The 13046-nt window shown below is 40.0% G+C and overlaps 1 protein-coding gene across 5 annotated transcripts in view; it reads left to right on the top strand.

The window, feature by feature from the left end:
* The window catches only part of mvb12bb (multivesicular body subunit 12Bb), a 46964-nt gene that overhangs the window by 18714 nt on the left and 15204 nt on the right, over positions 1 to 13046 (top strand). For 3 of the 5 annotated variants that reach the window (XM_008419219.3, XM_081610527.1, XM_081610528.1), the window contains exon 7: positions 8595 to 8656. In XM_008419219.3, the coding sequence (XP_008417441.1) occupies positions 8595 to 8656 (62 nt within the window). Of the gene's footprint in view, positions 1 to 8594; positions 8681 to 13046 lie in introns of all 5 variants that reach the window. The other 2 variants (XR_014088869.1, XM_017306481.2) reach the window with 2 other exon arrangements.

The raw sequence follows: 13046 nt of genomic DNA, 5'->3' as shown, positions 1-13046 counted from the left end.
AACAAGGCAGTGAGCGAGGGTGAACCGGAGAGACATTTCTAACTAGACAGGATCCCCTGAAACAACAACAGGAGTTCAACGAGGGCTAAACTCCTGCTATTTGTGTGGGTGGGGGGCGTCCCACGAGGCAGAGGAAAGGCCGCTCCTCCGACACGGTGCAGACACAGAGGAGGAAGACGTGGCCCAGAGAGTTAGTGACAGCTGCAGAGGAAAGGGAGGAGAGCTCCTGAAATCTCCGCCATGTGGAGCGCGCAAGCTTGTGGCTTCCTCTGCCTCGGGCCTCGGAGTGAACAGAGTGAACCTTTGTACTGTGTTCAGATCAAACAGCTGAATTATGTATTCCAGTCAAGAGCAGGGGATTTCCACAGCAAATTGTAAATAAACAATTTATAGACTCTTTTCCGCCGCGGTGTGCCGTTTTGGTGAGAGAGGAGCTTTGGCACGGGCCGGCCGAGGTGTTTGCCAAGCTGGAAGCAAAGTGTGCCGCCATCCTGCGCTGAAGCCGCTTACAAAGCAGCACCACGCCGGAAACCGGGAGGCGAACTCAAAACAGAGCTGCTGCTCGCGTTTGGTCGCTGCTGTGGGATAAGAACAATAAACGGACCGTTTTAAAGCGGAAAACCGAAGCTTTTTCGGCGAATCCGCCGTAATTTGGGAGTCGGCTGATCAATAATCTTTCATGTGTCGGAGCTCAGGCCAACGCGCCCCCTTCACGACTTCTTCCTGGTAATCCTAAGCTCTTTTGAAGCCCACTTTCAAGTTGGTGAGGCTCAGAGGTTGGAATAAATTGCACCTCGAAGCGACTCACTCCCATCCCTCCCTCCACCTCCTGATGCCTGCTGAGATCACAGGCTGCCGTTTTTGTATTAACATTAAAATTCATTTCACAGACTGGGAGCCTTCTTTTGAAAGTTTTTCCATCCGTAAAACACTGACACATAAGGACGGGACTGTGGGCGACTCAAACCGTGGCACTCTTTCTGACTATTTATTTCTGTGTAGTTACATACACTTCCGACAGCCATACACACAACCATAAATAGTTATGCTCCTTTAAAGTCACAGATTAGATATCTTGACACAGCGGTTTATAAGCAGTTCCTCATCTCTCACCATTCCCTCAACTCAGCTGTGCCTTTATACATACTCACTGGAGGAAAAGTCTCCACTCCGAGCCTTCTTCAGGCTTTCTGCAGCGACTTTATGGCCTTAGCAGGGCAGCAGCTCTTAAATTTAAGTGCTCTTTACAGTCACTGGAAAAGATGTTTTGAATACAGTCAATAATGTGTAAATTTTTAATGACCCTTATAATTTTGAAGGCGCGCTGATCCCCCTCTTCAAATCTCCCATTGCCTCAGGCATAAGGAGCCTGTTAGTGTTGTGTACAAACATAAAGCACAAATCTTGCTCCCCCCACAACCCTCAGCAATGCGGAGTAGCTGCATCGTGTTGCATCATTATGGGATGCCCAAGGTTGTTTCATCAAGGCAGATGTGTTTCATTGGAACTGTTTCTCTATTGCTGGGGAAGAAGAACGGTAACCAGATGATCAAAATTTTAATCGTCAATAATGTTAATTTTCGGCTTGCCATCGTGATTTATTTTGGAGACGCCTAAAAACTGAAAGGGGAAATATGTCCCACAATCTGTGAGGAAGAACTGTCGCGTCTTTTTGTGGTGGCGAAAGTACTCAAAAAATGTACTTAAGTAAAAGTACAAATACACAGACAAAAATGTACTTAAGTAAAAGTAAAACTACCACATTAACATTTGTACTTAAGAAAAAGTAAAAAAGTACTGGCTTTTAAAAATACTTAAGTATTGAAAGTAAAAATACTTGCTGAATGGATTACCTAATCCCTAATGCAATATCATTAAGTGAACCAATCATATTTAATTTTAATACATTAGAAATGTGCCATTTTAATGAACAATGCCACAGATAAATCATGTTTTTATTGTGTTTACTCTCTGTAACATAGTTTAGATTTAGATATGTGATTCTATGCATCATAATTTCAGGGGTGGAAACATCTTTTCTCCTGTCCTAACAAACATGAACTTCACTTTTTTTACCACTACTGGCATTTATTTTTAAAGAAATCCAGCAAATAGGGGATGGAAAGAAAGTGGGTGGGGGAGGACACCAAGTAGCAGAGATGTAGTCAAGACCACCAACCCAAGACCAAGTCAAGACCAGCACCCCACGCTACGTGACACAAAAAAACGAAGTTTTACCTATCAAAATTGCTTCTCAAATTGATCTGAAAGATCCATATTCCCATAAAAAAACCATTTAGAGCTGAAATAAATGTAATCAGTAAAGATCCGTCCAGAAGAATCGGATCGTTCCTGAATGTCGTATCAATTCAGACTTTGGTCACAGCATTGTCCCATATTTACGACACCTCAATCAACACCTCCACACAGTAATTCAGCGCAAGAGTGACAACTTTTTTCATCGCAGATGCAACGTCTGTCTCAGTACAGCTAGTTTTGCTAGCAACACATCCACAGACCTTACCTTTCTTTAAGCTTTCCTTCCAAGTGACGCTAAAAGTTGGACGAAGTCCCCACCGTCTGTGAAAGCAAAGCGCTGCTGATTTTACATGTAGTCATATCAATTTATGCAGCGCTATTATATTACTGACGATTAGACAGACATCTCCATCTGCTCAGAGGAAACCACTGCGCATGTCTGGAGCTCCGCGTGCGAGTAAAGGGGGAGCCGATGGGTGACAACAGACACTAAGTCACATTATTGCTCGGATTTTACGGCGCCACCTTAAGTCCCTGAACTTCACATTTTAACGAAAAAAAGCACAATGCGACTTGGATGTAACGAGTAACGCAACACTTTTGTAGAAATGTAGTGAAGTAGAAAGTACAGATACTTACAGTAAAATGTAGTGGAGTAAAAGTAGAAAGTACCCATTATTGGATCTACTTAAGTAAAGTACAGATACACGAAAATTGTACTTAAGTACAGTAACAAAGTACTTGTACTTCGTTACTTCCCACCACTGCTTTTTAGTGATTTAAAATTTCATTCAGCAGCATTGGAATCATCCAACTCATTACATAAAATAGAGGGATATAGTTAATTACTATTTTTTATGATTAATCTGAAATGTTTCCATGTTAAGCTGCCATTTGTTTTGTTTCAAGGCATAGGCGACACAGGTTTAAACCTATTGTAGTCAAAGCATTATATTCTGCTTTGCATCTTTAGCCTTTTTGTTATGCTGCTGCTCCAAGGACGGTTGACCAGTTGCAATCAAATAGTGATTTTTCTTTTAACCACATAAAAACTACATTTATTCGGCCAAGATACAAAAACAGTTGCAGTCTAAGCTTATGCTGTAGCCCTTTCACTAGAAAACAAAGCTTGTTTATCAGCATGCAGATGGTGAAATTAGAAGAAATATTATGATGTATTCTAGAGTTTCATTATAATGTGTCACTAAAAAATATGATCACCAAAAGTTATGAAATGTGTGTCTTTTGTTTTTGTTTTTTTTCTCATTCCCAGCACATTACTCAGTTGCAGTGATGCACCTCGTGTCCACACTCTGACCTGTTAACATAGGAACCAAAGACTAAAATAGTGACATTTCACACAAGCCGCCACCACACACCTTACCGCTGATGTGAACCCGGCTAGAAGGCGGAGGCCTGTGAAGCTGTGTTTAGACCTTGTGTTAAAAGTCTCTTTATCAAGTTGGTACACGGCATTATAAGCAGTGACGGCGTTTTGTTTTGATTCATGGCCACAGCTAGATGTCAACCACTTTGGCTTGTTCTCTGTCAAGACAGGCCGTATCAGCCACTCCCCGACTCTATAATGTAAAGACGTCGCGCCATCCGGTCAGCGTTTTAATGTATCCTGTAAAGTATCTTCCCTCCTTCCTCCTCCTGACCAGCGCTGCCATTTGTTCTCCTGATAAAACTGTCATTGCTGAGGCTGATATCTGACCTCTACACTGACTGCTGGCATAAATTAGCCTTGTCCTAATATTGCAATTTCTTTCACTTCACTCAGAATCAAGGTTTTTGACATTTCTCTTAGAATAATAGGCTATTGTACACACGGCCACTTTTTAAATCAAACTGTACGGTGATAAAAATGTCAAGGCCATTTTTTTTTTTCATTTTTTCTCCCCCTCTCTCTCTCTCTCTCCTTCTCTCTTTGCGTAGCTGGCTTTTTCAGGTGAAGTATATAGAGTGTCATCAGTGTCAGAATTGGCATTCATATCAATACTTTTAGAATTGCAGTCTTCTACCTGTCACGCTCCACACGTTGGCGGAGCACTGCTGGAGTATTGTATCAGCTTTCATTGCATGCTGGTTAACCAAGACTTGCCAGCGGAAGAGAAAGAGAGCAAGAGAAAGAGAGAGAGAGAGAGACACTGTGAGTGACTGTCACAAGACAGATCTTCTGTCTGAAGTGCCGAGGAACAATCCTTTCCAGCTCAATCTCGCTCATTACTTTGTGCTCAAGAAAGTTGCGAGAAGAAGCAGAGATCAAGCAAAGGGATGTGCGGCGATGCCAGAAATGATTGAATGATCAGGTGAGATCGCACGGGGGGGGGGCTCCGAAATTCAGAGGGATCCCGTCTTCGGCAGCTGACACTGAGCTTAAAGGAGGATAATGATGGGTGAGAAAGCAGCTCCCACAAAGCAACAGTGCCAGCACTCTGGGGAAGGTGTGGAGATGTTGTCACAGGAGAGGCTAGATGTGTGTCAAAACAAGAGCCTCCAGCTCTCTGTAATGCAGCTCTGGCTCCTCACACTCGGGGAAATTACTCCCATTCTTACCTCCCGTCTGACTGCTGCCTGCCGCCTGCCGGTCCCCACGGTCTCCCCTCACACTTTCTCTTTGCCTCCTTGTTTTATCTTTATAAAAATAAAAGTCCTTTCTTTATCCTGCGCTAAACAAAGATGAATTCGATTCGAGGCAAATCTGTATAAATTAGAGTTTGTGTCTTCAAAGTGATCCTTTGTGTTGCAGTTTTGCTTTTGCTGCGCTAATTTGATTTTAACCTGGGCAGATTTCATGGGAACACAACACTTTTGATCCACGCTGTAATTGCGTGAATATTTCAGGCCTTGTTCCCAGTTTTGTCATAATTTGATGAGGAACTCGGCTGTAATTGAATATTCAAATTAGGAGTATGTGTCAATATGGCTCTCCTTGCCTGGAATGAGGATTAATTGTTTTCAAAACTCCAGTGGCCGACATAATGTGGGCCCAAACACTGCTGTTGATTAGCAAATGCTCTTGCCATGTTTTTGTTTTAAGAATTAGTTGTCTAATTGATTTGCAATATGCTACCTTCTCCAATGCACCTAAAATTGTATTTAGAAATCAGCAATTTGGATTGAGACTTGTTTTTTTTTGTCTGTTTTTTTTTTTGAGGGGGGGGGGATGTTGTAGACAGATGGGAAACCAACCCAGGAGGCTGCCATTACACTCTAAAACAGAACTATGGAGTCTTTTAAATATTATATTAGTTAAATATTGGTATTATTTATCTGATGAAGCATATCGGCTTAAACCTAAAACTATTTTGATTAGAATTTATCTGATGTTAAGCTTGTCATTCATTGTTCCCAGCAAACAGTAAGGCTGCTGTGTTTATATTTGGTTTTAATATTCAATTCAATTTTATTCACAAATACTTTATTTACCATATTTTTCGGACTAAAAGCGGCTACTTTTTTTCCACGTTTTGAACCATGCGACTTGTAGCCCAGTGCGGCTTTTCTGTGGCTTTTTCTTCAACCACCAGGGGGCTCTTTAGCAGGAAGTGAATCATTGGAAGTCAAAATTGGAAATCAAAGAAGAAAGTGCTGGCTAGCAGCAGGCACAATGGATAAATGTTTTCAAATTCATACCCGCTCATCATGGAAACCACACGTAGAAGTTCAAATGATGCCGCTTTTAAGCTGAAGGCTATCGATCAGGCAGTACAGATCGATATCCATGGTTCGGGGTTGGAGACGCAGGGCTGCGTCCTTAATAGATTTATTTTCTGCTGCAACACTGAGAGCGGCAGAGATTCCAGCAGCTTATAGCCCGGTGTGGCTTATGTATGTACATTTTCAGTTTTTTTTTTTTTTTTTTTAACCTTTGGGTGCTGCTTATAGTGGGATGTGCTCTATAATCTGGAAAATACGGTATGCCAAATAGAAATTAAACATTGTCATAACTTTTGTCATAACTAACAATAGCCACACTTTAACACAAAAAGGACAATAATAAGACAGTTCTAGGTGATGTTACTGAATTAAAAACGTTTACAAGAAAATTCCACAATTTATTGGCTGAATGTCTACAGCTTTTCTTCGAAAAAGTTTATTTGGAGTTTAGTTACTCTTGAAGTCTCGGGCACTTGGTGCCGATAAGCAATGCTTTACATGCTAAATTGGTTGAATAGGTTTTAAATAATGAATTGTAAATGGCCTGTATTTGTATAGTGCTTTATAAAGTCCAGAGATTCCCAAAGCGCTTTGTGCTACTTTCAGTCATTCACCAATACACACACAGCTAAGAATGATTTCTTAGCTACTAAATGATGGTTAAAACATTAAAGTCAAACTTGTTAGCAAGCTAACCTCCTTAATCCTTTGCTCTGGTTGCTAAGGAAAGAGTGTAAATACCAAGCTGTTAGAGCTGACAGACCAGATGAGTGAAGTAGTCTTAATAATGATTTAGAATAAGTACAGTGGACCCCCTCCTATTCACAGATTCAGCTATTTAGGGATATTTCTGTGGAACATGACCCCAAATTATTAGTGGAAAATCTGTCTAATTTTCCTAAATCACATCTAAAATATTCAGAAGAAAATTTAACTTGGAAAGTTGAAATACCTTGGCACAATGCAATGTTGTACATCAACCATTCCAGGCACACCATTTGTTTTTCTTGGTTCTGATTAAACCACGATAAAATATTATTGGTGCTTCAACATTTTCATAGGATCTCAAGTGTTAACCGATATTAGTTATTTGGAGGTGACTTGGTCCTCTTCTATTTTTAATATACAAAAGGACCACTGTATATTAAAAATGTCCATTTAACATAAATTGACATTTATGTTAAATGGACATTTAACATAAATGTCCATATGCAAGTTTTATTCATAAAACTTGCATAATTTCTCCTCAGAAATATTAATTTAAAATTTACCCAAGCAAAATGCTGGGGTGGTTGCGCATCATATTTACTTGGGTAAATTTTAATCTTACAAAAAATCTTACAAATTGTTTTATCCGTGAAAGAAAGCATTTCATGAGCTCACTCTTGTGTGTTTCCATTTCTAACATAAGTCTTAAAACCATTTTCTTTGCTGCTTTGTTTATTCTGAGTATTTGTACGACAATAACAACGTGCAGCACAATCTCTAAAAGACATTTCAACCATCTGGCTCTAGTATATCTGCTCATATGATGTCTTTGTGCTTTGAAAGATGTGTACCTTTTTTTTTCCGTTCCCCAGCAATGGGATCAACCTTTGCGAGGTAAAAGAAGTCTGCGCTGAATGTGGCAGTTGTTCCCCACAAGATTGATGCCAACCTTTTAAAAATTCACCATTGGCCCGGATTTAACATGGCCAAATGCTGATGTAAATGAGGTGCAGAAAAGTCGACCCTTTCACTGCAAATAAATCTGAGTTGCAGGCTTCATCTCATAAATACCACGGCCTGTCACAATTCTTGTTTTATTGCTGTTGATGGAAATTATTGCGTTTATTTATCTCGTCCGGAGAGATAAAGCTCAGAAAGTCACAACTCAAGGTGTGGCGCCCGCAGAATATGCAGATCTGGCCGTCGGCTTAAATTTAGTGAATGTTTTAGTTTTACATGCCACCCTTCCTTCTTTAACAGCAACTTGCAAATCTGTTCGATGCGGCTTTAAATGCAATTCCCAACTTCTCCGCATTATAATTTCATGAGTTCTGCGAACACATCCTGGAAATAGTTTAACCTCCAAAGCATGTCATGTTAAGCAGCTCTCTCTCAAAGCTGTGATTTTTTTTTTTTTCCCTCTGTTCTTGCTGCGGATTTATCGATCCGTGGGGGTGAGTCACAGGGTGTAATTCATGATAGCTTGATTGATGAGGATTTCAATCTTATATGGTTTGTTAACTTCAACTACCCACAAAGTGCATTCTCTGCTATTTTCTGTAATACAAGGCCACGAAAAAGAAGAGCAAAAGAAGAAAAAGAAGAAAAAAAACTTGTCTTCTCTTTGAATAATGGAATCTCTCAGTTCCTCAGAATTAACAAGATCCCGCTCCAAAGGTCTGTTCAAGCCCCTGGGCAGCCAAGGCACTGTTGAACTTCTACCATGTTTCTCCACTCTGAATTCACTTTAATTCAGTGCTCTTTTTTTTCGCTTTTAGACGGTTCAGAAGCCACTTGTGTTCAAAGGGGAATTAGATTTTTGAGTACATTTCTTTAAAAATGTCCGAGATACATCTCTTGAAATACATCTCTTGACAAGCACTGTTTCTTTCCATCTTTTTTGACATTATAAGCTGTTTTTTGGTATATTTTTATTCACTTTATTTGTTTTTTTCCCCTTCCAGCAGGATCGCAATCAGCAGGCCACAGTATCAGCAGGAGAACAGTGGCATCTACACTATGTCAGGTAAAAGATGACAGACTGATGCAGGTACATTTTGATGTTTGATGTATTCTATGTTTTCAAATAAATTAATTGTGCAAAATGTTTCAGGCGCGACCTTTGGGGGGGAAAACGGCAAATTGAGGAAAGCAGAAATCAGATTTTTGTAGCAGGTTTCTGGTCTCCGGTGTTTGTACGGCTGAAAACATTTTCAGCTGATTCTGATTTCTCTTGTACAGCCATAATAGAAGAACATCATTATTTTTATTGTGAATGGAGGTGATGTCACACTGGGTGTGTGAGAGACCAGTCTGCAAAGTTATTTTTAAACTATGGCATAATATTGGGGTTGACATGTTAAACTATCCTTCAGTTTACATTAGTGATCAACAGTAATCAATAGCAGACTCCTACAGAATGAAGATCCTTAACTCTAGGATTTCCAAAAGCCTCCCAATATTTCCAAATCCAGCCTGTTTCCTGACAGACAGAGGTTGGAAGCTCAAATTTTCAGTCTTCCTGTAATCTGCTGAAATACTCTCATTGCCCGATTGAACCCCAGACGTGTTTTGATATGCCGTAGAAAGCACGGTTGTCTCTAAATAGATGACTTTATGTCTGCTTCCTCTGAATTGTGTTTCAAACATTTTCACTGATGCTGAAAATGGCAAACCTTCACTGTTCTTCAATTGGTACATGTACAAAAAGATCAATTTTTAAAACTTCACAACTGGCCTGTCACCAGTGGGAGTTGATTAAGCTGAAAATTTACCAAAAGTGAATTTTTTGGCACAACTCTTTTTAAAAACGTTTTTAAAAAACCGTTTTCCAGGATCTTAAAAAAAGAAACAAAAAAAAAAACTGTTTTGAAACATTTAAAGTAAACCCTCCCCATATTGGAGTTTCTTGGAGATGGACACCGTACAGAGCTTTGCTTATCTCTGTGAACGTGACTTCCCAGAGGAGCTCGGCATTAACAGCCATCAAAGACGAACCGCTGCATACCAAACTTGCACATTTACCTCTTGTGCACTGGATGCTTCTTTTGTCGTCGAGGGAGAAATTCCAGTCCTAGCAACTGCAATATGCCCCACGACTAAAACTCAAAAAAAAAAAAAAAAAAGGTAAATTTGGTAGAAAACAGCGCTTTGCTCTGACAGCATCAGCGCCACAAAACCAGAGTGGGCTGAGACACTGGAGGCTTTAAGTGTGTGTGAGCTGTGGCGGGTGAATGTGGCAGGCGGGTTTTTTTTATTTTTTTTTATCTAGCCGGAGAGAGACACCATGTGGTGAGGATGCCTCCTGCTGCTCCAGCAGAGGCGCACGCTTGCAATAGCAATGCTGCACCCGTCCTGATTAACACAAGTCTGTTTTTAAGCAGCTACCACAATCAAATATATTTCACATAATACAACTTTTATTGAGGATTTATTCCAAATTTAACCTGAAAAGAGAGAAAAAGCACTGTTTCTTTCTAAAAGAAAGAAAAGAGTTTCTACATGACATCATTTAGTTTTGCGAGCTAAGCCCTGACACACAGTACATTATCACACTCCCGAACATTTTGTGGCATTTGGTGTGGGATCCATCCACTGGGACAGGGTGTGAGTGACAATGAGGAGCATGCACATACTCCACAGTGCGCTGCCAGCACTTATCGTTTATCTGCAGAGAACCTGTCCTCTGCAGGTGCACACACTCCCGCTTCTCCCACTTGTGAAAGGAGCAGTTTAAATAAAATACTATAAGCACCACAATAAGAACACTTCTTGCTTTTATTTTATTTTTATTTTTTTCCAGACTGCTCTCATCAGCATCACTGCGAATGTGAAAGAACACAACTTCCCTTCATTAACAACGTGATAGCCTGCAGACCAAGTGTGAGGTCGTAGCCGACAGCCTGTTTGTGATAATTGTTAGCCCAATAGAGCTGGTGTGTGTGCGTGTGTGTTAGTGTCTGTATATGCTCAGATGTGTGTGTGTGTGTGTGTGTGTGTGTGGGCTGACAGCTGGCCAGGTTTGAGTTGGTCTAAAACCATGTGCGCTCTGTCAGGGTTGTACAGGCGCCTTCTTTAGGATTGATGAATTGCCTGCTTTCTTGATTAAACCCTCCGTCACTTCCCAACAAAACAAAACAAAAAAAAAAAAACCCAACACACACACACGCACACGCACACACAAAAAGAAAGGGTTAAAAAAAAAGAAAGAAAGAAAAGACGAGTTGAGAGGAGAGGTAACGTGTCTGGGAAATCTGTCATCTGCAGTCACATCATGTTCACATGTGATGTGCAGAAGCTTTGACATTTATTACCCGAATATTAAAAACTAATTCACATTTATTTTGAAGCCCTCCATCACTTGACAGTTCAGGCTCATTTGAAAAGTTATCAAGTGTTCATAGCAGCACTCAGCCTCCTCCTTTTCCCCCGCCCCTCCTCTCTCAACCTTTTTGCTTTCCTTCACCGGTATTGCTTTGATCCATGCCAACTCCCTCAGCCAATTAGGTCTATTATTCATGCTTTGACAGTAAATCTTGATATTTTGAAAGAGATTGTTTGTGCATTAAAAAAAAATCTGTCTTTGAGTTAAAAAAAAAATGCAAATGCATTAGTTGAAAACTCCCATATTAAACTTCCTTTGCGCATGTTGGATTGCAGGCTGCCTTTATTACCAGCTCAGCGACGTATAGCATTCGGCAGTTGTCCACCTGATGAAAAGTTAAATCTAATATAAAGTAATACATTTGCATATCTATAGCGTTAATCAAAAATAAACACTGACATTGGCCCTGATCTAACATAATATGGAGAGCAATTATTTCCCTATCCATTAGAGGAACTTCAATTAACAGACACTAGACAGACCATCTTTCAGAGGAGGAAAAAAAATAAATATGGAGGCTCAAAATTAACTCTGGTTTGCAAAATATCTTGGCAGGATGACAGTGATTTTTGATTTTCAGGAAACAATATTAGAATTCTTATTAAACTATGTGCATCTGCTTTTAATTTGCTCCAAATAATTGGAAAATGCAATGGAGCTTTCCAATTAAAGCTCCACTTTATACTGTTTAATAATACCCTCATAATATTATAGCTTATGAAATGACAGGTGAGTTGGTGTATGAATAAAACATAAAGCCCTGTAATAAGAGACAGGAAAAAAAACCCAGAGACAGTTGTTGGGGGGCTTTTAAATGCTCCACATAATTTGCATATATTAATCTCCTCTTTTCAGCCTTATCAAGTATTCCACTGTATTTGAAGTTAAAATAGTCGTGACAGGCAGGGGTACGCTTCGTTTTTCCAAGGATTTATTACTTGTATAATTCTGGATCTTTAATAAGCCAATATGACTGATCCTCTGAGTTCTGTGGAATTTGGTTAATTGTTCCAGATGGTGCTCACTGATTATGCAAAATTACTTTCTTTCTCCTCTGTTTTTTTTTTCCCTCTTCTCCCCCCCCACCCCACCCCTAACTACACGATTTCTTGATTGACTAACATGAAGAAAAAAGATTATTTTTGGCGCAGCACTTTCATTAAGAGGCTTCTCATCAGGTTTCAAACAAAAGTTCCATCTTATCTCCCCCGTGTAGTTCTAGGCGAGACTGTGCAGAGGGAGGAGATCAGGCAGCTCTTATCTCCAACCATGATGAATCTCAACTGCTTCTGCGCGGCTCGGGTTATATTTTAGACTAACACAATTCTTTAGGCTGAAAGATTAAAAAACATGACCCCTGAATGGTGACATAAAAGTTATTATCAGTGTATACCACGCTCTTCTTCTCGCTCCTTTCTCCCAGTTTTATACCTGAGAGAATGATGAAATTACTAAGCAGTTTGTTCCGTCTCCCCTTTTTTTTTTTTTTTTTTTTTTTTTTTTTTTGCAGCTCCGGCTCTGTCCACGACTCGCTAACATTCTGTTTTGCATCAGCTAAACTGAGCTGAATGAATCATTTATGGAAGTGTTACGGGGGAGGCTCGGGCAGATTTACTGCCACGCTTTTTACTTTAGATGGAAAGGGATTTCTATGAAACCGATCTTGATGTTTGAAGCGATGCCAACGCTTGCATCAAGACATGAAAGGAATGCTCTTAAAACCCGCGTTTTGCTTCTTAATTTTCCTGGTCAGCGAAAGGGATACTAGAGGCAGAGTGTTGCAAGGGAGAGAACGGTATTTACACGTAATGCATTCACGCACACGTACTAAAACAACCTCCTAAAAAAATGAAATGATATACAGCAGTGCAGAATTTAATTTTAATAAAGCTGTAGCTAATAAATGTGTGTTTAATTCTGCTTTTTGTGCTTCTTTTCATCACGACATAGCAGATTAGCTTCAGTGATTTAAGGTTAGATACTGCTCAGCATATAAGCAGTGGGTTTATTTGTGCCTCTAGAGGGTCTCCCA

Source organism: Poecilia reticulata, chromosome 9 (assembly GCF_904066995.2).
Source record: "Poecilia reticulata chromosome 9, P_reticulata-male-v2, whole genome shotgun sequence".
Taxonomy (NCBI): domain Eukaryota; kingdom Metazoa; phylum Chordata; class Actinopteri; order Cyprinodontiformes; family Poeciliidae; genus Poecilia; species Poecilia reticulata.
This window is presented reverse-complemented; position numbering and strand designations above follow the sequence as displayed.